Source organism: Pezoporus occidentalis, unplaced genomic scaffold (genome assembly GCF_034315485.1).
Source record: "Pezoporus occidentalis ecotype Australia unplaced genomic scaffold, CSIRO_AGI_Poc_V1 ctg4, whole genome shotgun sequence".
NCBI lineage: Eukaryota > Metazoa > Chordata > Aves > Psittaciformes > Psittacidae > Pezoporus > Pezoporus occidentalis.
Window position 1 is genome coordinate 14,137,437 of NW_026915724.1, and position 22,796 is coordinate 14,160,232.

At 37.6% G+C, this 22,796-nt stretch overlaps 3 protein-coding genes and 1 long non-coding RNA gene across 4 annotated transcripts in view; 2 read left to right on the top strand and 2 right to left on the bottom strand.

Moving 5' to 3' along the window:
- The window catches only part of B4GALT6 (beta-1,4-galactosyltransferase 6), a 32,988-nt gene extending 29,001 nt beyond the window's left edge, over positions 1-3,987 (top strand). Inside the window, exon 9 of the mRNA XM_062633513.1 lies at positions 426-3,987. Within this exon, the coding sequence (XP_062489497.1) occupies positions 426-573 (148 nt within the window). The 3' untranslated portion in view covers positions 574-3,987. The remainder of the gene's footprint in view (positions 1-425) is intronic.
- Positions 3,988-4,992: 1,005 nt separating this feature from the next.
- On the bottom strand, positions 4,993-11,439 carry LOC134171349 (transthyretin-like). Its single transcript, XM_062633515.1, has 4 exons — positions 11,281-11,439; positions 9,424-9,554; positions 7,003-7,138; positions 4,993-5,283 (listed from the first exon to the last, which is right to left on the bottom strand). Exons 1-4 carry the CDS (start codon positions 11,347-11,349, stop codon positions 5,176-5,178), a joined length of 444 nt encoding a protein of 147 aa, XP_062489499.1. The 5' UTR covers positions 11,350-11,439; the 3' UTR covers positions 4,993-5,175.
- Positions 11,440-12,220: 781 nt separating this feature from the next.
- Positions 12,221-13,518, top strand: LOC134171350 (uncharacterized). The gene is made up of 2 exons (XR_009967608.1): positions 12,221-12,960; positions 13,229-13,518. It is a non-coding gene; the product is annotated as an uncharacterized LOC134171350 (long non-coding RNA).
- On the bottom strand, positions 13,356-22,461 carry LOC134171348 (transthyretin). Its single transcript, XM_062633514.1, has 4 exons — positions 22,305-22,461; positions 21,403-21,542; positions 15,531-15,666; positions 13,356-13,636 (listed from the first exon to the last, which is right to left on the bottom strand). Exons 1-4 carry the CDS (start codon positions 22,371-22,373, stop codon positions 13,529-13,531), a joined length of 453 nt encoding a protein of 150 aa, XP_062489498.1. The 5' UTR covers positions 22,374-22,461; the 3' UTR covers positions 13,356-13,528.
- Positions 22,462-22,796: the final 335 nt, after the last annotated feature.

A 22,796-nucleotide genomic window follows, 5' to 3' on the forward strand; every position in this document is an offset into this window, starting at 1 on the left:
TCTCAAGAATGAAATGAAGAACAATTCCAACTTTTAAGCATATAATGATAAACAGTGACGGTTCCTAGATATTCTCTGAGCTCTATAGTTGAGTTTTATAGTGAAAGAACATGAAGAAATTCAATGTTCTTTAAAAATCAGTTTTGTTTGGGACCATTAAAAGTACACATATTGAATTCCTTCTTTGTTATTTAGTCTTAATGTTAACTTGTGTATGTGAATATAAAATATCACTGTATTGAAAAACCGGAAAGTGTCTTCTTTGAAAGCTTAGGTAGGCAATTTTGTAATTTCAAGGGCTGAGAGGTAGTTTCATAATTTAAAGCATATTTCAGAATTAAATGAGTTTAGAGTATCATGTCTAACATCAGTTGAATCGTCTTGCAAATGTTTCTCATGTTTTCTTCTTCCAACTCCCTCTGCAGATATAAACTTCTGAGGTATTCCAGAGAACGTCAGTATATTGATGGGTTGAACAATTTAATATATACTCCTAAAATACTTGTCAGTAGATTGTATAAAAATATAACTGTTAATCTCATACCAGAACTTGCTCCTGTTAGAGACTATTGATGAAAGTGGAATGATAAGCTACCCTACCAGAATAAACTTTTAACACTGGAAGCTACTAACAGACGCTTTAAAACAAAACCAACAAGCAGCATCTTAAGAATTAGAGATTTTTGACCATTTGATAATGCATATTAGCAATGAGAAGTGATTGTATGTACCATGTATTTTGTTCAAAAAGGAAAGGCAGCAGCTACCACTCAGATGTTTACAGCATGAGACTACTGTTCAAGCCTTCATTCTTCATATTCTCTATCTAAACTACTCAACTAAATAAACTGCAGAAAACAGACTTGTAGCTTCTCTGGAAGTAGGGACAGAGGCCTCTTCCAGGAATTTTTTTATACTAAACTGCCTCCCCCCCCCCCAATATTTAAATGAATGCTTTTGTTTCTTTTTAAAACGTGTTTTGTAAATATGTGATGTAAATGAATGTGTGTACATTGCTTTTAAATTGCTCAATATTTTATGCTTCGGTATGTATTTGAGTGTGTTCTTGTTTGAATTCTATAGGAATGTTTTTATTAGCATGAAAGAACAATTGTAAAATGTAAGTATGCTTAAAAAAAGGTTATACCTTATGTGAAATGAAGGAAATATTAATTGTTGGCCGGCTATGACTGTAAACTGTTATACTAGTTTTGAGCTCTAGGCCTCCTGCATATCTGTATAGAAAAATCAATTTCATATATGAACGTGCTAGAAAGAAAGCTTTTAATTTTATTTATTGCCAGCAAAATTGTATGATACCCTGCTTGCCATCTAAATGCTACTTATATGCATATTGCATGTGTATTACAGAAAATCTTGCCGTTGTTGCGTTTTATGATCTACAGGAACTGTTTCCAAGTGTGCCACTAGTGTCAATGTCAGGGATTTTAATGCCTAAAACAGTGTGTCTGGGTGCGTACAGTATTTTGGTATTGTTCTTTTAAAAAAAAAAAAATCCTAGTAAACAGCACTTTTATTCCTCCAAAATCAGAAGAGCCAAAAATGTGTCTTCATTGGAAGAATATTTAATTTAGATTTTTAAGAAAATAATAAAACATAGTTCTAATAGTTCTAATTCTTGTATTGTGGGATTTTCAGAACCACGATGTTGGTCACACTGCTCCGCTGATGATGATGTGATGACCTAAGTGGAACTAAAAGCTGGCCAAATCCAAGTGCTTTTTAAAATTCCACTCATAATATATTAATCAATATAGCTATTTAAGGGCCTATTCTGGTAGAGTGCTGAGTGCTTCCATGATGCACTGAGTATCCTCAAGTCGATGACTTTCAATGAGATTGAGGTTGCACAGTCCAACTAAGGATTGGTCCTTTCTATTTCTCTATTTTTTTTTTTTTGTGGTGTTGTATATAACTAGCCCCTTTCCTTGGCTTATAATGCAAAACATATCTTCTTATTTTCTGTTTCCTTGTAATGTTATGCTACCTAAAAGTATCCCAGTGCTAAGCATTATTATGTTTTTCCAATATTTTTTTACATCCCTTGTTAATACTAAGGAAAACGACTGGAGCATTTATTTTCTATGTTAATGCAAAGATACTGACCAAGATCTACTAAGCTGTTTTGTTTGTCACAGTTACTCGACTCTTTAGGAACCAAAGAGTGACTTCTGCTCCCATGAAGAATGGAAAGCAGTATATAATAAGGATTGTTTATCCATAGAGTGTTCTGTAAGAGTGTTGACAAAGAATATTAACTTTAACTCATTACTGTGTGTTGGTTTCCTGAATTGCTACCACAGATGGTGTGGTGCTTTGTATATTTGAGTTTGTTTGCCATAAACATCTTTTATTTTTTTGACATCCCAGCAGCAAATTTTGCCCTTAGCCATTCTTCAGTAAAGTTAGGAGCTTAGTTGTAGGCATCCCAAATATTTAGTAGAAATGTAATGATTTAAGTAGTTGAGAACAGAGAACCATATTGGAATTACTTTGAAATCTATCAGTTAATCTAATATGCTTTAGGAATGATGTAATGCAATAAAAATAACTAAGAGCATAAAGTGAACAAAATATCCTTCAAAAGCATGCTTAAGTGGTTTTATCACTTCCTGATACATTTTTCTATAACTGAGTGTATAGAATATTCTGAAGCATCTAGATAAATGTGAGGTAATACACTCTATGAACAATTATATCTTCAAAATAAAACTGGTCTTACTTTATAGCAGACTAATACAATTCTTTAAGAACTGTTGAATAAATTTTTAAATCCCTGATGTAATTTGAAGTGATTTCTGGTTTTCAGTATTAGTTCACCTACAATTTAATACCTATGATTATGAAACATTTTTTGGTACTGTAGGTCTGTACTGTTTTCTGAAGCATGCTTTTGTGCCTATTTGTTAGGCATTCTGTGAAATTACTGTGCAATCTTTAAAAATTCTACTGCATATATATGTATATATACACACTTATATACATACTATATTACACATATGCTGTGGCTGAGCTAATATAACTTTACAGGTCCAAGTGATTAATCATGTAAGGTCTCAAAAAAATGTGATTTAAACCAGTATGTGAATGGATTACGACATGTAGCTGAGTTCCTAAAATGTTTTTGGTTTGATGCCCCAAAGTGATAGATGTTAAATTATGAATTGTTAACCAACGTTCTTCTCTAAATACCTTTTATCACTTTGCTGGGAACTTCTAAAAGTTGCCATGTTAAATTACATCAAAAAAGTGTTTGTATACTACCTGCTTGAACTCAGTACTATTCTGTAGTGAATTTTAACATAGACAGTGCCTTCAAACAAAATAAATACGATGCAGAACTATGAGTTGTGCACATTCCTTTTGATATTTTCATGGTTCTTGTAAACTGTAGAGAGGAGCCAATCACATTGCCTTTTGCATTGCTTTCAAGGCAAATTAAGCATGTCTTCCCTTCAATGAGTGAGTATGGAGGGAGAAGAAAGAGGGAGTATTTTACAAGACCCTGAAGGTGTTGCAAATTAACAAGTGAAAATATTACAGAAATACTAACAGTGGAATCTGGTTGATATGCTGTGGTACTCTTCAGCCCATTTGCTGTATTACAAATTAAAGGAGAAAATATAAAATCAATTTTGCAATAGACAGTATATGGAAAAACAAGTGCAAAATGTCCTTTTTCTTGGATCTCGCCAGTCTATTTTTCTATCATTATGTTTACTAATGACTTTGTAGTGGGTAACTAATGAAACAGTTATTTAAAAATATTAAAAGGATCCATTGTATCAGCAAGAGGAAGCGTACTTATTTTATTTGTAGAGGTGTGTAAGATAGTCTTAATGAAAAATGCACTAAAATGCTGGGAATTTCCTGTGTACTATCATAGTTTTGTTTTTTTTGTTGTTCATGCAAATGTTTGTACTTTTTTATCATTGTCTTTTATGAAATATAATGTTCTAAAGATTGTGTTGGCTTGTTTATTCTGAGCTTCTGTGGAGAACTGTCTTCTTTGAGTTTTGTTTATAGACAAAGAACTCATTTTTCTAGTGCTTAGTCCCTAGAAGTAACAACAAAAGGAACACCTGGCCAGCAGATATATCAGGTTCGGCAGTGATGGGAACAAGCCATAGGCTAACAAATTGGTTTCCCTTTACTGGTATTTATATGCGTTCAGCTTCTGGTTTTATTAGGATAAATGACTCATGCTTTTCCAGTGGCTCTCCTAATGGCTCTCTAAGTTTAGGAATAATCTTCCTTATGTATGGGTTATAAGAATGGGAAATAGAAGTATTTATCCCTATTTCTCCTGACATTAAACAGGGAGCTGCTTTTCTCAGGAATCATCAGTTATCCTTATTTTTCTTTGTATCTTGTAGCTATTACAAAAGTGTCTGATGGTTAGAGGTATGCAAGTAATTTTTGGGAGTACTTCATCTGGGGTCAAAGGTATTTGCAGAATTTTATGAAAGTACACAAACTTATTAAGTATGTTTGATGTATATACTTTTCTGCAGCGCTGGATACTGACTCTTCTTGAAAGAGTCACCAATTACAATATATTGGAAAGCAGGAAAGAAGGTATTTTAAGTATGTGTAACATCCTTAATTGCTATTCTACCTTGCTGTCTCTTTTAAGCTGCTTTTGCTTCTATATCTTAAAAATCAGAATCTGGTGATTATGTGGCATCCTGGGTAGTAGTCCCATGCAACTTCATCTGTTGTGGACTTCAGTGATGAAGTGTAGATGATGGTAGGTGGTAGATTGTGTTTCTTGTGGGCTTGCTTTTCATGAGACCCCTTTCAGATGCATTTTGTTATCTTCCTTTGCAAGGAGTATAGTTTATTAACTTCATGGAAGACCTTGATTTATTCTTAGAGTCTCAATAATGGAGTTTCAGTGCATTTTTTTCTAAGCTTAATGTGTTTTTTTCAAACCCTAAATTTTTATTCAGAAGAACAATACTTACAGAATACAGAAATAAAGAATACTTTTATTCAGAAGAGTATTTGAAAGCAAAATCAATACATGTTTCTCATAAAATTAACAAAGTGAGAAAACAAGTGATTTACTGTTGATACAGTTAGAAACTAAGTTCTTACCATTGATGGAATCTTTAATTTACACCTCTATATTGCCATCCTTAATATTTGCTTCTACTCCACTGGCTCACTAACTACTGCTGTAGTTGAGTAAGAAAAGGGACTGAGGAGAACAACAATGGAATAATGTCGATAACTACCATCATTAGCTGTGAACACCACCTGGAAAAAGAAAACATACAAGATAAATGAGAAATGATCTCTAGCTGTGAGCCTATATGGAACCATTGTAATCATTTTATCTAACCTCTCACAAAACTTCGAAAATACCTTCTCTTGTGATTTGATCACAGTAATCTGTGACTGCCTGTCACACAGTTTTTCCACGTTAAATATCCGTTCCTAAAAGCATCCCTGTCACATATATTATTTAAAATTTCATCAAATATATTTATCATCCAAATAATGGTTTCCTTGTTGATACTCATAAGTGGTTCCTTATTGAACCCATTGACTGTCTTTATTAAAAATGGAAAAATAAAAAAGGCATTCTTTCAAGTATTTGAAGTATTTGACTATTTTTGTTGCTCTTATGAAGTCCTGAGCTTTGAGGAACAGAATTAAACATAGTGCTACAGTCACTATCGTCAGGCAAAAATACAATGCAATGAGTTTCTCTTTACATATCTAGTAGATAGAGAAGAACGGCATTAGTCCTTCAGCCACAACATGGTAATAACCTTATATATGAATGATTTATAATAGTCTTTTTAACATCTTTCCCAGCTCATATCCTATCCTTTGATATCTCCTTTTACATAGTAAAATTATTTGTGTGAGGTTATGGGTGTCAACTTTTAAAATAGGTAGTCTAATAATTCTGTGGTGCACAGCTTCTGCTCCTTTCAACATTGGTAAAAAAGATGCATATGAAACAACCAGTGAACTGAGCAAAAACATGATGTTACCCACTGAGGCTTATTTTTAAGAAAGGAGCTCTTGCACTCTGTATTAAATTTATTTCTAGTCTGGAATATAGACTTAAGCATCTTGATGTATAATAAATTTCTTACATGCTATAAATCATCTTGCCTCTTTTGTTTTAGTTATCACAGAAGGCAAACTATCCAGTGTTAACCTTCATTGTTGTTTAGAATAAGAATATAATTTCTCATCTATATTTTAGGGAGGCAGAAACAAAGTTTAACCCAGGGGTTTGCTACCTTTTCTTCAAGAGATGAGGAATGGCTGTTTGGACAGCAGTTGCAAACTGTATGGCTGGTGGTGTTCGCTGGTCTGTCACAGTCCAGTAAACAATAATACAGGGCTGCAGCTGCTACTGAAAGCTTATATGAAAGGCCTGACACTGCGGAGGGGAAGGGGAGCGCCCCCATGGAGTCCCTAACCCTCTAGTTCGCCTCAGCTGGTACCTGGTTTAGACCACCTTCTCTAACCAATCTATCCCATGCAAACTAAAAAGGCCTGTTATACTTTTTTTTTTTTTTTAACCTGAGGATCCAAGCATCCAGAATGCGTTTCATACTTCCATTATCTTTAAAAATCTAAATTATAAACTGCCTACAGTTGTGAAACTCCTGGATCCAAAAGGCAGAAAAATTATTTTCCCAGTAGAATAATTCACCTGTTGTTCTCCCTTAGGTGTCTAGAGTAGAAAGAATCACAGGCTTAAGTAGAGGTAGAAGGCTGGAAAACCTGTTTGAAAGTAATGCATCTAAGAGCTTATTGAGACTTATGGGGAAGCTAGTAATTACATTCTCTCCTGAGTATGTTAAAAAGCTTTGAGGCTATAGATTTAAAGTGTTAATGCAGAAACACTTTAAAGTGAAAAGAAAGCTCAACATTCAGTTACTAATTGAAGCCTAGACAGGTAAAGGATCTGTATTCTTTGCAGCTAAAGTACAGGAGAAAATGAATACTCACATCAGCATGGTGATGGAAGGGGTTCAAGCCCAGACTCTTCCAATAAGAGGCTGTGTCAAGCTCAATCTTGTACAACCCTGCTACAAATTGTTCCTTAGTAGTGAGTTCATGGAGCCCGCCGTTGTCATTGGTTTGTCTGTGATGACAGAAGAATGCACTTTTATATTTTGGTTGAAACCCCAAGAATGCAGATCTTAGCAATTGAATTTGAGTGACGTTGTGTAGCTTAAGTAACATGACAAATACTTCTATTGGTCTGGAATGGCGTATGTCCATCTGTATTATGGATGCTTCAGAGCTTATCCTGGCATTTGTTATATCCACCATTGCCACAGCAGCTGGCTGCCTGCCTGCCATGTCACTACGCTGTATGGCTTGAGGGTGAGCCAGAAGTTGACGTTATTGTTCATAGACTCTTGACAGGGTCTTGGAGTTAATTAAATTTAGCCACTCAGAGGGAGAGCTTTGCCACTGTTGTAAGCAATGCAGGAGCTCTATGGTGCACTTACTGTGCAAGTAAGTAGGGTCAACTCTTGATTTTTCTGTTCTTATTTAGATGTATTGAGTATAAATTTTTCTCTACAATTGGCTCTTTGAAATTTGAAGTCTGCTATTTGAAATTACTGGAGGTCAGCCAACATAGCCTTATGGAATACCCTGTTGTCTGTATTGATCAGTTGATTTTCCATCCTTGGCAAACAGATGGTTTTGTTTTATTTGAAGATGCTATCAATGCTATCCAAGGCCATAGTTCTGCCTTGAAATGATGCACCTTTGAACACCAACCAATTTAGGGCTCCAGAACCAATATTGAATTCTGTCTCTTAAACATGTCTCTTGGTTGAAACCTATTTCTGTGAAATAAATTATGTAATCCTAGGTTTTTGGTTGGGTAGGTTATCCATTGCTAGTGTCTGATTTTAGTAGTCACAAGCCACTGTTTTGTGTTCTGGCTGCCATATCTTTTCTGAACATATTTTATTCAAATTGCATGCATAAAAAAATTAAGAATTCAATGTTTTTGATATCATTGTCCAATGCATTACTTAAGATTTGTACTTTAATGTAGCATGTGAGTCATAGAATAGCACTTGTAACTTCTAAGTTGCTCTGTAGTCAGTTGTCAGACTTTTTTTATCCATTTGAATGTCTCTATTTTTGTAGATTGGTCATTATTAGATAAATTTTCATTTTTTTAATAAGCGTTTTCAACTAAACCCAAACATATTTTTAACTGAGAACAGTTATTTCAGAATCTCTTGTTAAAATTCAGTTATTTACAAATTAAGAAGGCTGGAGAGGTTGATTTAGTATTATCACAATGTTTGCGCACCTTATCTTAAGGTTACTTTGTTCTTTGTTTCAAATGTTAAGGATGTTTTTATGGCTTTAGTCAACATCTAGCTGTTCGGCCCAGTATCTTTATATAAAGCCTCTAAGTTCAGAGTTGAATGAAGATAAACTAAACACCCTCTTAATAGAAGATTTCGTGTATTTCCAGTGACAGAATATGTGTGAAGCTATCTGCTCACTTGAGGGGTGGAAGGTGATTTAAGTAGGACAATGTGAATAGATTGTTCTTCCCCACCTTGTACAAGTACGTGCGGCCTTCACTATGGCTGTTTTTCAGGGACACATATGAGAGCACTGTCGTTTCTGCCAGCCTTCTGCTTTATAACACCAAAGAGCCACTTGCGTACAGTTTCTCACGGACTGTCTAGAAATGCATCTGGAGTCCCACTATTTAAAAGTTATCTACATATGAAATTCCACAATTCCTTTTTTTTTAAGATATGGCAGCATTTAAATATCTGGGAGATTATTTTTTTCGTTTTAAATGTAATTTCTTTTCTGTGGGGAGGAGATGAGGAAGCTTTGTCGCCAGATTTTCTCCTTTGGCTGATTCCTTGTTTTTGAATTAAAGGTGGCTATCAAATATGAGGTTGTATATGTTCAAAAGAGTTTCATGTTTTCTTGCTAAAGCTGTGGTGTTGATTAAATGAAAATCCATTTTGAAAGAAGGAAAACAGCCAGTAAAGGTAGGATACTCAACCCGAGTCTTAGTTTAAAAAAACCCTAAGAATCTGCCTGATTCTTCTGGTAACAATGCAGCAGTTCATTGCTGGGTACTAAAAAGTAATATAATCCTTTGTAATGAAATTGAAAAGAAGTGATGATTGAATTAAAGGGTATTTTAGAATACTTTCTTGGGCTCAGAGTAATTATAAAAGCATTATAAAACCATTTTGGTAGTTGAAACTGTAGTACAGTTAAAAGACAGCAGCAAATTTGTTCAATAGTATGTTACTTTCCTCTGAATAAAAAAAAGACATGTTAGAGAATGTGAAGCTGATTTTTCAACTATTTGGCCTCTTCCCATTGCCTTTCCCTTCTTTCACTCACTATTTTGGTATTACTTACTTTGAGTTTAACAGTTCCCAAGATCCATCTGCAGCTTCTTTATATAACTTAACTGGAACATTTGGAGCTGGACTTCCTCGGACTGAATCCAGAATTTTTATAAAAAGAGGATGCTTGGAGTCAGCAGAGTCCTTCAGAGAGGAAGAGAGAATTTTTGTATTGTAAGAAGGGTTCTCAATGATGTGTAATAAAGCAGTAAGCACTATTATTCTTTAGATCTATAGAGTATACCGTATTTTTCTGAACAAGAACAAGGTGTACTGCACAAATGTAGCCTAAAGCATTCTGGGGGCTGGATACTGTGTGGAACTAGGAAGAAAGATGTCAGGAGCCGTCAGGAGTGTAGCTATGTGCACTGGGGAGGCACTGCGGCTGTGTGTGAGTACACACTTGTGTTTTCTATTTGCATGGCTTAAGTACACATCATCTCCAGCATGAAGTTGTAACTAGATTGTGACCTCAACGGGAAATAATTAAATCACCAAAAGTAGTAGGAATGTTTAGAAATCTATCAACTCTTTATTTTGGAGTGGTAATTCAAGCACAGCTTTCTGCATTTGAGAGACTGTGATGTCTTGTTGCCATGGAGTTATCTTCATTCTCCTGTAAATTTGAAAAGCACCACATAAGGAGCCTCTCCTTATGTTGTATCAGATTTGTCACCCCCTGGCAGTTGTGCAGGGGTAGGAGAGGAAAACCTTCCCTCCAAGATGGGGTGGCTGTAGTTTCACTCCCAGCATGTTAATCGCAAGCAATGGTTATGCCTTTATGTTTTACCTACTCAAAAGTGGAGTTGAATCAGGACTTTGACCTTCCATTACCTAAGTCTGTACGTGAAAAGTGAGAAAATAGAGCTTTGTGGAAGGTGCTAATCAGCGATGATCTCAGAATAGCAATCATTGATCTCCATTTAATCATTACAAAATAAATTGTGATGTAGATGTTAAAAACTAAGAGCCCTCTCTTATGTTCTGTCTTACAGTCTGTGATCTATTGAGTTCCCCACCAGCCAGGAACCCTGCCCTATATCAGACCAATGTATCTGCATGTGTCTATACTGCCTGTATGCCCAGACTCCTCACATTACCTTTCTGGAATGCAGAGGCTCCTCACTAGTGTTCTAAGGCATTGGCAAGGTGGGGCTCTAATTCCACTACTTATTTTCCTGGTTTTTATACCCTGGGAGCTCAGTGGAAATCTGCTTCCTCACAGGTCAGGTATTTATTTTCCCAAAGATCAGAGCAGGAGAGGATGAGTAGGAAGGGAGACAGACAAGTCAATTTTAGAAGAATTCCAGGCTGAAGCATATGTCTCTGGCTTGCCTTGCTGGAATAAATGAGCTCTCTGGAAGTGTGATCTTGGGTTTGGCTCTGTTCTTTGCTTGCATCAATGAGTGTTGATATCTCTTCTTGCTTGCTTGGGATAGAACTGTAGTGGGTAGAGTAGAAAGGGAGAGGACTAGAGAAGGCATTTCCTCAGCATGGGTCTCACCAGAAGAAATGAAATCCCTCACAACAGGATTTTGGTTATTGTATTATAAGGGCTGTTAGTTTCTTTTCAACAGGCCCAAGGCTTTTGTGTAGTGATTAAGATATTTTTTTCTTTTCAAGTTTCACATTATTTTTGACGTAGCTGAGTCTAATGACAAGTGCTGCTTCTGTAACCTTCTCACTAGTCACTAGCACAGGGGAAAGAAGGACCAGAAAAAGAGCAGTAGGAGAGAACCACAGTTGATGAAATCAAAAGAATTGCAGTAAAATAGAATAATCTATTTTTCATTTGTAAGAATTAAAGTATATATAAAAAAGAAAATCTGGGACTACATAGTATGAAGGACCTCAATCCTGAGACACTTACCAGTGGTGCAGCTTCGGAGACAAATGCCAGGCCAGCTAAGAAAACGAGAAATACAGAATGAAAAGCCATTTTGCCTACCCCTAGGAAGTCTCAGTGTCAGCAAGTAGAAACTGTTGGGATCTCTGATTTTTATATCAAGGCCTCTAAACTGAGGCTACTTATCAGAAAACCCATATGACTTTCAACATACTGATTCATTCTATTTACTTAGTAAACAATGGGAAAATAAGTAACCCATACAAACATGAACCTTGTCTGCAAAAATATGTGTCTGCTACCATTGCCTATGGAAGTATTGTGAATATTGCCTAGCTCAACTGCAGTATATTTATTTTCTTGGAAACAATGTTTATTATGTTTGTCTCTGTTGAGGAATCAGTGCTGTAAAGACCTCATACAATGAAGAGCAATACAAATTTCTTGACAATTTCAGTTTCAGTGAGAATTTCTCTGTGGCTTGGCTTAATTGACTCACCCATGTTTATCAGTTAAGAGATTTCCCTCTATGGTGGCCTTCTCCCCACCTCTCATGAAAAGTAAGTGGATAATGTGTGGGCTGTAGTTACCTTATGCATTCCTCTCAAGAAAAAATAATACTTCCATTTCCAGCATGATAACCAGATACCTACATACCCATTTCTGAAGCATAGTTAAACAGTGGTTTAAGTCTTGTCACTTCACTTCTCCCTTGGATTCAGTACAAGTTCAAGTACAACTCAAGTCAGCTCCCACCAGAAGCATCTGCTTCAATTTAGGGAAATGTTACTTCTTGAAATTAAACTTTGCCTTTCTGATCTTTGGTTAGACACATGTGTGTTCACTCTCTTGCTAGGTTTATCCTGTTGCCAGATGAACGGATGTGTGCAGAGTAGATTTTTTATTTGGTTTTGGGTTTTTGAATTACTACACATACGTAAACATATGTCCTATTTTGAGGGCTGGGCATAAGCCACTGCAAATCAAACCTACTGGTTTTCAAGCCCCAGGAACAGCAGGACCCCATGAAATCTGCATACCTTAAAACGGGTGCTGTTTTGAAACTATTTGCACTGCTTACAGGAGTTGCATAACTGTGGTAGTGTCCAGAAATCAGGGAACAAAGTAACTGAATAGTGAAATGTTAAAGGCAAGCTTTTAGAAGTTATGAATTTATTTGGTATGCAGTCATTCCAGAAGGCTGTATATGTAGAGGTAAACTCCAATGTCAGTGGCAGGTGAAGGCTGATAGTTTCTGAATGGCATGATTTCAGTAACTATCTCTGTAGTTTCTGTAATCCTGTTAAAAAAAGTAATTCCTGTGCTTTATGATACTTTAAACACAGTAGGCCGTGAGTCTGTAGAAATCACTGTGAAAGCCCTTGAAGTCTTCAGTCAGTTTATCAACAATATTATTTGAATCACAGTCACTCTACAGCTTACCTTTTCCTGTTTCTAAAAATATAAAGAGAAATTTAAGATGTTGGTTTTATTTTAGGACTTTTTTTAAAATGATAGATGGAGATTTGATTTATTAGAGGTTTAACTGAAATGCATCTGAAAAAGAGCCAACAGGGTTAAAGATCAAAGTTATTAAAAATGGTGCTAATTGAAATAGCTTCAGAACTTCCTACATTGATTAAGCAGCAAATTTTCCCCCTGAAAAGACAAAGTATTGAGGCTTACCTGAAGTTTTAAGTAAAGGTACACAGATTTTTAACTCCTTCAGTTCTCTGCATGTGTATATTTCAAACAGCCCTTCAGCATTGTTTATTCTGCTGCTAGTTATTCAGAATTTCTCCTGTTTACCTTGTGACCCAGTTGATAGCCTGACCATCTCTTCTGTGTGTAAACTGTGAGTAGCATGGATGACTTTCTTGAGTATGTGTGTTTGGTCAAAATTTTTTAAGGTAATACAATTTTATATCTTTCTTATTTTGAGCCAGTGCATGTGGTGAGATTTTTTTTTGAGGTAGCGGAGGAAGATAACAGAACCAATTCAAGTGCTATGCCATGCATATTTTCCAGATGTCCTTTGCACTTGAATGTAAATCATGACACCTTAGAACACAATAAAACTTCACCTATAGAATCAAAACTGTTTTAAAGAAGTAATATTTTATTGACTTGTCTGAAGTTTGCCAGGTTACAAAATGGAAAAAAAAAACCTAATGTAGCAAAAAGTTATGCATTAGCAGTAGGAAAAACCTTCCTCCTAAAAGCCTACTATAGTTCTAGTGGAGGAGGGAGTTTGTGTAACGACAGTACATGTTTATTCCTTGGGATCAGTGACAACAGCAGTGGTTGAATAAGAGAAAGGACTGAGGAGAGCAGCAATGGTATAGTGGCGGTGACCAGAATCATTAGCAGTGAACACCACCTGGAAAAGAGAAAACTTGTGATCACAATGAGCAATGTATGTTCAAAACTACCTTAGTAAGAATAAAGAAGCGCACTCCGTTTCCTCTGCAAAATACTTTGCCTGTTCTGTCCAGTCAGTGATTTTGCCCTTCTGAAGTGTAATGCTCCCCCTTACTTCGTGGTACTTGCTGAAGACTGAGAAAAGATCTAGAGTGAGGATCACAAAGAGCCTTGGCTGCAGTGAATTTAAATGTAGAGACCTACACACGAGTCAGCCAAAATAGTTAGTGATGTGGAATGGGAAGATGAGGGGGAGGTACCTCAAAAAACCAATAAGAAAGACAGAGAGATGAAATCCCATCTAGTGACCTTAAATGCAACCTCTCTGTGTGAGGTGTCCAAGCAAGGTGGGCTGTTGGAGGCCGATGCTGTTTTCTGTACTTCCATGCTTCACTCCTATTTTTAACACAGCTGGTGATGGGTCAGCTGTTGCATTAAGAACTGTGTGTCTAGACTTGCTAGAACAAGGAGAACACTTGTCCTAAGATAATTCAGGTTTGCTGCTCTCCAGATCAGTCCCTGGAACTTGAGACACCTAGTTTCCAAGAAAGTGTCATCACCAGGCTTAAGCTCCCACTTTCTTTGTCTCTCTTCAGTCTAATATTTGATCTGTTTTCTGAACCATGACATGCTTTCTACAAAAGGACTAGAGTTCCCTCCTACATCCCAGCCCCGCCAAAGTCTTAAGCAGCTGGGACATGAGGGCTGTAGGCTCCCGTTACCTTGTACACAGACACAGTCAGTCATTGCCCACTTCCGAGGTTAATTTGTTGACCTGTGGGCTATTACATCAAAGGAAGTCTTCTTCAACAGCCTAGCTGGAACAGTCTCAAAGAGGTGCTTTTAAGCACTTTTTGAGGTGAGCCTTTCTGTATGACCCAGCAACTTTCAGACATCCAGGTGGCTAGAGGATGTTTTTGAGGATTGTTTATTTGACCTAAATGACCCAAGCTGCACCTCAGACTTTTATGGACATGGGCCTTAGTCATCTGTTTTAGTCTTCACAGACCTTCATAAACTTAGGGTTTAAAATGTTCTATAATACAAACTGTAGCCATTCCAGACTACTTAATTTGGGGAATCTTAAATTTAATGGCAGATTAAGCCTGAATAATTAAAACAATATTTTTGAAGAGCACACAATAAATCAGTGCAGGGCTGAAAGCAAAGGGAGACATAAGACATGATTATATTGCTGGCCTACTTGTGACATCTGAGTATTGATGAAACAGCCAACTTTTCTGCTCCCACTATGGTTATTTCTTCATACTTTTATGCCTTTTTTTGGGGTTGTTTTTTTTTCTTTTTTTCTATTGCATATCTCAGTAATAAGCACCTTTTTCCTTTTTCTTTTTTTGAAGGGACATCACAAAGAATTGTCTTTTCCTATAATTACAGGTCACACTAGAATTCAGGGATTGCCAGAGGCTGATATGGGCAAAATACATCTGCTTAAAGAATAGCTTATTTCCCATAAAACTGTTTTTTCCAAATCCCTGTATTCCTTCAGCAACAATAAAAGCAGTTTTTTATTTCTTTTTCCGCCTCCTTTGTTTTTAAACACTGTGTACTTTCGAATAATGTAGCTTTTTTTGAACGAAGGTCCCTACTAGTCTGAATGGGTGAATGGGCTCAGCTCCATTTGGAAGAGCTGTATCAGTATGTGCACAGAAGTCAGCTACTTCCTTTGGCTTAGCCAGTTGTATATTGCCTTTATCTGCCCAATGTTATGTGGCAGTGAACCATTTCACTGAATTTTGACACTCCTGCAGTATTAAAGGACTGCAGCTGTTTTTTCCAACTGATGCCACTACATTATATACAGGTTATTAGACATATTTGCAGATACTTACATCAGCATATTCATGGAATGGAGAAAGCCCAAGTCCCTTCCAGTAAGAGCTGGTGTCAAACTCAACCCTGTATACTGCTTCTACAAACTGTTCTTCTGTTGTGAGATCATGGATCTCCCCATATTCTGTGGTTTTCCTGTAATGGTAAAATATCTACATAAATATTTTATACTGTCATTTAGATGCTAAACAGAAACAGTTGATGTGGAATATTAAACAGCAGAGGTGCTGCACAGCCAAATTCTACACTGAATGGTTTCTAATCATCTGAAATAATTCCCTCCCATGTAGTGTATGTTTCTGTATTGCAGAGCCTGCCCCTGTGGCTTACTTAGAATCATAAAATAATTAGAATCATAGAATAATCAGGGTTGGAAAGGACCTTAAGATCATCTAGTTCCAACCCCCCTGCCATGGGCAGGGACACCTTATGCTAAATCATATCACCCAAGGCCTCATCCAACCTGGTCTTGAACACTGACAGGGATGGAGCATTCACAACCTCCCTGGGCAGCCCATTCCAGTGCCTCACCACCCTAACAGGAAAGAATTTCCTCCTTATATCCAATCTAAACTTCCCCTGCTTAAGTTTTAACCCATTACCCCTTGTCCTATCACTACAGTCCCTAATGAAGAGTACCTCTCAAGCATCCTTATATGCCCCCTTCAGATACTGGAAGGCTGCTATGAGGTCTCCACGCAGCCTTCTCCAGGCTGAACAGCCCCAACTTCCTCAGCTTATCTTCATACAGGAGGTGCTCCAGTCTCCTGATCATCCTCACAGCCCTTCTCTGGACTTGTTCCAACAGTTCCATGTCCTTTTTATGTTGAGGACACCAGAACTGCACACAATACTCCAGGTGAGGTCCCACAAGAGCAGAGTAGAGGGGCAGGATCACCTCCTTCAACCTGCTGGTCACACTCCTTTTGATGCAGCCCAGGATACGGTTGGCTTTCTGGGCTGCAAGCACACACTGCAGCCAGCTCATGTTCATTTTCTCATCAACCAACACCCCCAAGTCCTTCTCTGCAGGGCTGCTCTGAATCTCTTCTCTGCCCAACCTGTAGCTGTGCCTGGGATTGCTCCAACCCAGGTGTAGGACCTTGCACCTGGTATGGTTAAACTTCATGAGGTTGGCATCAGCCCACCTCACAAGTGTGTCAAAGTCCCTCTGGATGGCATTCCTTCCCTCCAGGGTATCAACTGAACCACACAGCACAAATCAAAGCTGGGTGGCTTTTTTTGTCATTTCTATTGCTACAGCAGAGATTATAGTTAAGAATCCTCTTTTAATATCATGTTTAACTTGTACCAAGTGCCTTCTGGAACCAAATGTTAGCGGCTTAGGAAAAGGATTGGTATGATGAAAGGCAAGATGGCAAATCTTAAATTAGAATTAAAGAGGGAAGAGAGATTTTAGTGGAAAATTATTTTGTTCTCTAGTTGTTAGAACTGAGGCCATAGGTTTTACCTTTGATACAGTTTTATGTGACCCTGAGTGGTAGTATCTTGGAAAAGCAATTTAGCATCAAGATTTTAATTACAGTGCCTTGGTCAAAGAGCAGGGACCTCTTCTGGGTGCCACGTAAATGAACAATAGGAATTCTCAGCTGAGAGAGAGCATGTACTCAGCTATTAACAAAAATATGTGGATGGATGAATGAAGTCCAGAAGGAAGAGTTCAGGCAGAAAACAGAAAAGCTTGAGGAGGAAGAGAGGAAGGGGAGACAGCAGTGGCACACTGCTTATCAGAGACACAATTAGTTGGGCTATTGCAGCTTTTCTTTTCCAGCTGTTGCCTCCTTCTTCATCTTACTTGTTATCTTTGGTTAACAGTGGTAGATGAAAAAAGTCTGAATGACAGAGCTTTTTCTTAAATTAAGAAGAAACAGGATAGGAATTGCCATGCTAATTTTCAGATTTTCTTATATTTCAAGTTTAGCAATTTGAAGACTGACAAAAGTTTCACTAGTCCAATACAAGTGAAATCAACTGGATCCAGGGTAGACCGAACCTGCAGAGAACCCAAGCCCTATTTGAAACACGGTTCGTGGGCAATTTGTGAAGTGTACACATCTGTTTTCATTCAATTAGTATTTCCTGCTTAATTCATATTGCTTTAATAAGAGGCAGTAGGTAGAAGGAGGAAGAACTCGTTGACAAGACCTCACTTGGAGTATTGTGTGCAGTTCTGGTTGTTTTCAACATAAAAAGGACATGGAACTGTTGGAACAAGTCCAGAAAAGGGCCACATGGATGATCAGGGGACTGGAGCACCTCCCGTATGAAGACAGGCTGAGAAAGTTGGGGCTGTTCAGCCTGGAGAAGAGAAGGCTGCGTGGAGACCTCATAGCAGCCTTCCAGTATCTGAAGGGGGCCTATAGGGATGCTGGGGAGGGACTCTTCATTAGGGACTGTAGTGATAGGACAAGGGGTAACGGGTTCAAACTTAAAGAGGGGAGGTTTAGATTGGATATAAGGAGGAAATTCTTTACTGTGAGGGTGGTGAGGCACTGGAATGGATTACCCAGGGAGGTTGTGAATGCTCCATCCCTGGTAGTGTTCAAGGCCAGGTTGGACAGAGCCTTGGGTAACATGGTTTAGCATAAGGTGTCCCTGCCCATGGCAGGGGGGTTAGAACTAGATGATCTGAAGGTCCTTTCCAACCCTATTCTATGATTCTATGACAAGTGTCCTGGAAACCATGAAACAGAATTGCTAGGATCCTGCAGAAGTGTTCAGAGTACTAGATAACAATTTGTTTACATCTACTTAGAAGCTGAGTAGTTTACACACAAACCCATTAAAAGGAAAAATAGTGTCTACCTCAAAATCTTTGTTCATGTAAACACATAAGTTTTAGTTTGAGAAAAGCATGGATGCATCTTGAAGGGTGCTTTCCCTAATAAGTGCTGACCCAGAGTTGGAGATGTTAACTGCACTGAACAGTTGGGAAACTGGAAACAAAAGTTCACTTGAAGACTCTGGCCCACTACCAGGAGTTAGTGGCACTTCATTTCAGTTATTAAGCGATAGTCCTTCAGTGCAAGTGGTATCACAAGGAAAGCCTTCAGCAGTACTGCTTCATTGACAGCCAACAGGGCAGTGTGCAATTCAGAGCCTGGATGGGGCTAGCACAAGCCAGAGGGTGACCTACATTCATCCCTGGTAGCAAAAGGCTACAAGCGATCCCTTCTGAACAGCACTTGTATTACTGTCTGAGTTGAGGAATAAATATAGTATGGTTGTTTATTCTTAATAGGATGCGGACTGCCAGCATCTGCTGTAAGATGGATAGTCAAGTTAAAGCTGTGCTTTTCCAGCAGGAAATTTGCAAACCTCTGGTTAAGCTACTGTGGTTCCAGCCTAGACTGCAATCCTGATGCATGTTTTCACTGTCTGGACCTTAGTTATATATTGTGACCAGGTTAAATCTACACTGCCTATGCAATAATGCCTTTATGTACTCTTGGGCTACATACTGCACTGATATAAACTCTGCGCTAAGATGCAGAATGCTGAAGAAATATATCTCAGCAACACGAATTATTATTTTGAAGGAGATTGGGTTTTTTTTGGAAAGAAGGATGTTGGGGGAACCACTCAAATATGCTGCAGTTGTTTTTTATGATTTACAGCCTAGCTCACATGAGAACTATGTTTGGTGAATGCAACTCTTGATCTATATAATAAGACCTAGATTTTTCACGAACATGTGAGGAGTGAGAGGTTCAAAGCTAGGGAGGAGCTAATACAGAACCCAAATCACATGTTTCCCAGTCTCTGTGCCCTGAGGCCTTCCTCAGAGTACATCTCAGCTCAAGTTATCTCTTCTTGCATATTTTTGGTTAGACTAATTTTGAAATAGCCTTTTTAATAAAGTTAGCTGTTGCTATGTAACTTCCTGTCTCTTAAATACCATTACACCAAATTCACCAGTTGCTAGATGCATTTGCTTAATTTCCTAAAATGTGTTAGCAAAGTCAAAACAAACAAACAAAAAGGAGAAAAATATTTTTTACAGACATTTGTACAAAATGTATTTTTTCCATATGTATCTGCTAGGTACTGTAACTTACAAATGTTATTAACCTGACCGTAGTAGTTATAGATTGTATTCTTTGATTGCATTCAGATTTTCATCTGCTTTAACACAGAGAAACTCTGGTTTTCCCAAAAGAAAAAAAAAAGGAAAAAGAAAAATAATGTGAAAATTCAGTTTAAAAATGTGTCATCAGCTAAAGTCAAGGGTGTCACTGTAAGAAACCTTGGTTAAGATGCAAGTCAAGGGAAAGATCAAAATCTTCACCTGCAATAAAAATTGTGGTTTAATGTTCTTCCACTGCCTTCCCCCAGCACGGTGGTTCTCACTTGCCTAGGGTTAGTCTCAGTTTATATTTCAGGAGAAAGGATATGATTTTCTCAGGGGTGTGCTGACCTAAAATGTCAACAGTGGTTGGCTGAGGACTGCAGGATTTGTCTCCTTGGGCTTGTTGAGACCAGCATTGCAAATTGAACAAGAAAACACTGTTATGCCACAAAACTGAGGTCATTTAACACCAACATTAATTTATCTTCCATTTATCTTACTCCTCTGTAAACTGTATTTTGTATTATATATTCAAGAGCACTTGACAAAGCATTTGAAGTAATCTGGGTTTCCTGATAATGGCAGAAATACTCATTAAGGACAAGACATTATCCTTGTCTCTGCTTTCCTGGAAAGCAATGTATCTTTTTTAATGGTGTTTCTCTGTTCGTTATGGTATATAAATTCATTCTGAGAGTAATTTGTTCCTGGTTTAACACACAGTATTTGGGAGTGGAGGTGTTTGTTTCTCCTTCAGTCTCCTGACCTTGTTCCTTTTCAATGGGGAAAAAGTAAGTTAGCTTTGAGTTTTAGAAAAAGAAACCCTTCAGGGGGAGAGAAAGGTACCTCTCTCCTTGTGGTCTTCTGTGTTTTTTTTTCTGCAGCTTTTATGTAAATTATGCTATAAAAATCGAAGGAAAAGACAATTAAATGCTCTGGTGGCTCCTGTCCATGCTTGTGCTTGTCATTCTGTGCTTGAATATCCTGCTGTTACTAAAGATTTCTCTTGATTGATATAAGAATTACATGAGTTGTTATAATGAAACCTAAATGCCTGAATATCATCTCACCTATTTGAATTCTAGTAAAATGTTTTCCTCTGTTACCCATACTTTTCCCAAAGACTGAAGAAAATTGTATTATTGCCTTCCCCTCAGTGATGCTTTATAGGCAATAAGCTGTCATTCTAGCAAAAGCCATGCAGATATATAGAAATAACCACAAACAAATGCTTCTGTGCTGTGTTATCATGGGACTTCTTAAAACTCCCTGATCAAGGAGTTTCTTCCAACCAGCATGCTTGTTAAAGAGGAAAAGACAATTAATGTGCTTATTATTTGCATGTGTACAGTCAGATCTTACAGAGAGGATTTTGTATGTGTTTACTGCTGCAAATAAAACTATATCCATTATGTATAAAACAGCAGGTTAGTCTGGATTACCTACAAAATTCTGGTAAATAGGCTTTTAAGTATTTTTTAATTCTTTTTATAGAAATGAAAGATAGTACTAGAGCTAGAAGAATAATTATTAAACCTATTCCTTTACACAGGTAAGAGAAGCATCTCAATATATTTTTGCAATTAGCATGTATTTCAGTTGTGGATAAATTCCACTTGAATCTGACAGATTTTAGACCAGAATTCATGTCCTGTTAACAGTGATAGTGTGACATGTGCTAGAAAGCATAGAGCTTTTTTGATCAGAGCCCCATTCCCTTTATTTCTCAATTGTTTGCCCGAGGCACCTTGAAAACGGCTCCATAAGACCCCGTAACTTACCCAGTAGCAAAGTCCTGCCAGCTTCCATCTGCAGCCCTTTTAAAGACTTTAACAGCTACGTTAGATGCAGGACTTCCTCTGACTGCATCCAGCACTTTCACCATGAGAGGGCATTTGGAATCAACAGAGCCATGGGAGACCTAGGGAAAGCAGGAGAGGTTGAATAGGAGCTGTTCATCAGCCCTGCAAAAACCTTCTTTCAAAGAAGAGATGAATTCTTATTGCAGAGCTAACGTTGACTTAAAAGCAATTTTTTTGACAAATGGTTCACAAACATCTATTTCTTAAAGCAGACTATCTTAGGGTTTTATACTGAAGACTCTATTACACACACCGACACACACAAACAGATTGCTTGATAAATATTTAGAGTTGCATATGGCCCTAGGAAAATGTTATAATGTGCATGTTTTTAATGAGGTAACAAATAAGAAAATAGTAAATTATTATAAGTGCAGGCAGCCTAGGAAACCAACAATGAAATGCCTATGACATCCCTAGAACTGAAAGAATATTTGTTTCTTGAGATTCATTACACTATAAAGAATTAGTCATACTTCAAAAGTATTTTTTTGGTGTTTTAGAGAAGCAGTTGTTTGGTGAAGAGGTAAAGCTACCTCTTATATTGGAGATACGGGATGTGAGTCATGGACTGACAGAAACAGACAGAAATAAAAGGTCACACCTTCTACATCTATGACCCTTTCATAATATCCTGAAAAAGATGATAAATGGCAAAAAAGGCTTTTTAGGAATCTTGAAGAAGCTGCTTAAAATATTGGAGCAAAATAACACTCCAGCAATTCCAAATGGTTAAAGAATTTCATGGGTGAAGAGAATGCTAGTCATGTAGAAAATCTCAGTTATCATTAATGATTGAGTTTAAATAAAAAGAGACTCACCAGTGGTGCAGCTTCAGAGAGAAATACCAGTCCAGCTAAGAAAATGAAGAGCACAGAGTGAAAGGCCATCCTGTTTGCTGTTAGTGAGCCCTGGTGCCAGCAGCTACGAGCTGCGGGGATTTGGGATTTTATAGCAAATCCGACAACAAAACAGGCTGCTTATTGGGTGCCCATATGACTCCAAATTTGCTGATTCTGACTATTTGCTTAGTAAACAGTCCAATCCTAGAGTCAGTCCATGAATAGCACTGCCATTACAGTCAATGGAAAGACTGTAGGATCACTAGAGCAAAGAGAATAAGTAACACACACAAACATGACCCTTGCCTGGGGAGATTAGACTCGTAGAAAGCCCTCCAGAAAATAACGCAAATGACCTTTGTTTGCCCAGAAATCCAACCAGTTCTAGGAGATCTTCTTTACCTTGCCCTCAGGTTGTGCATGACCATGCCCCAGTGCTTCCTCTTACTCCTGCTCCATGTTTCTTGTCAA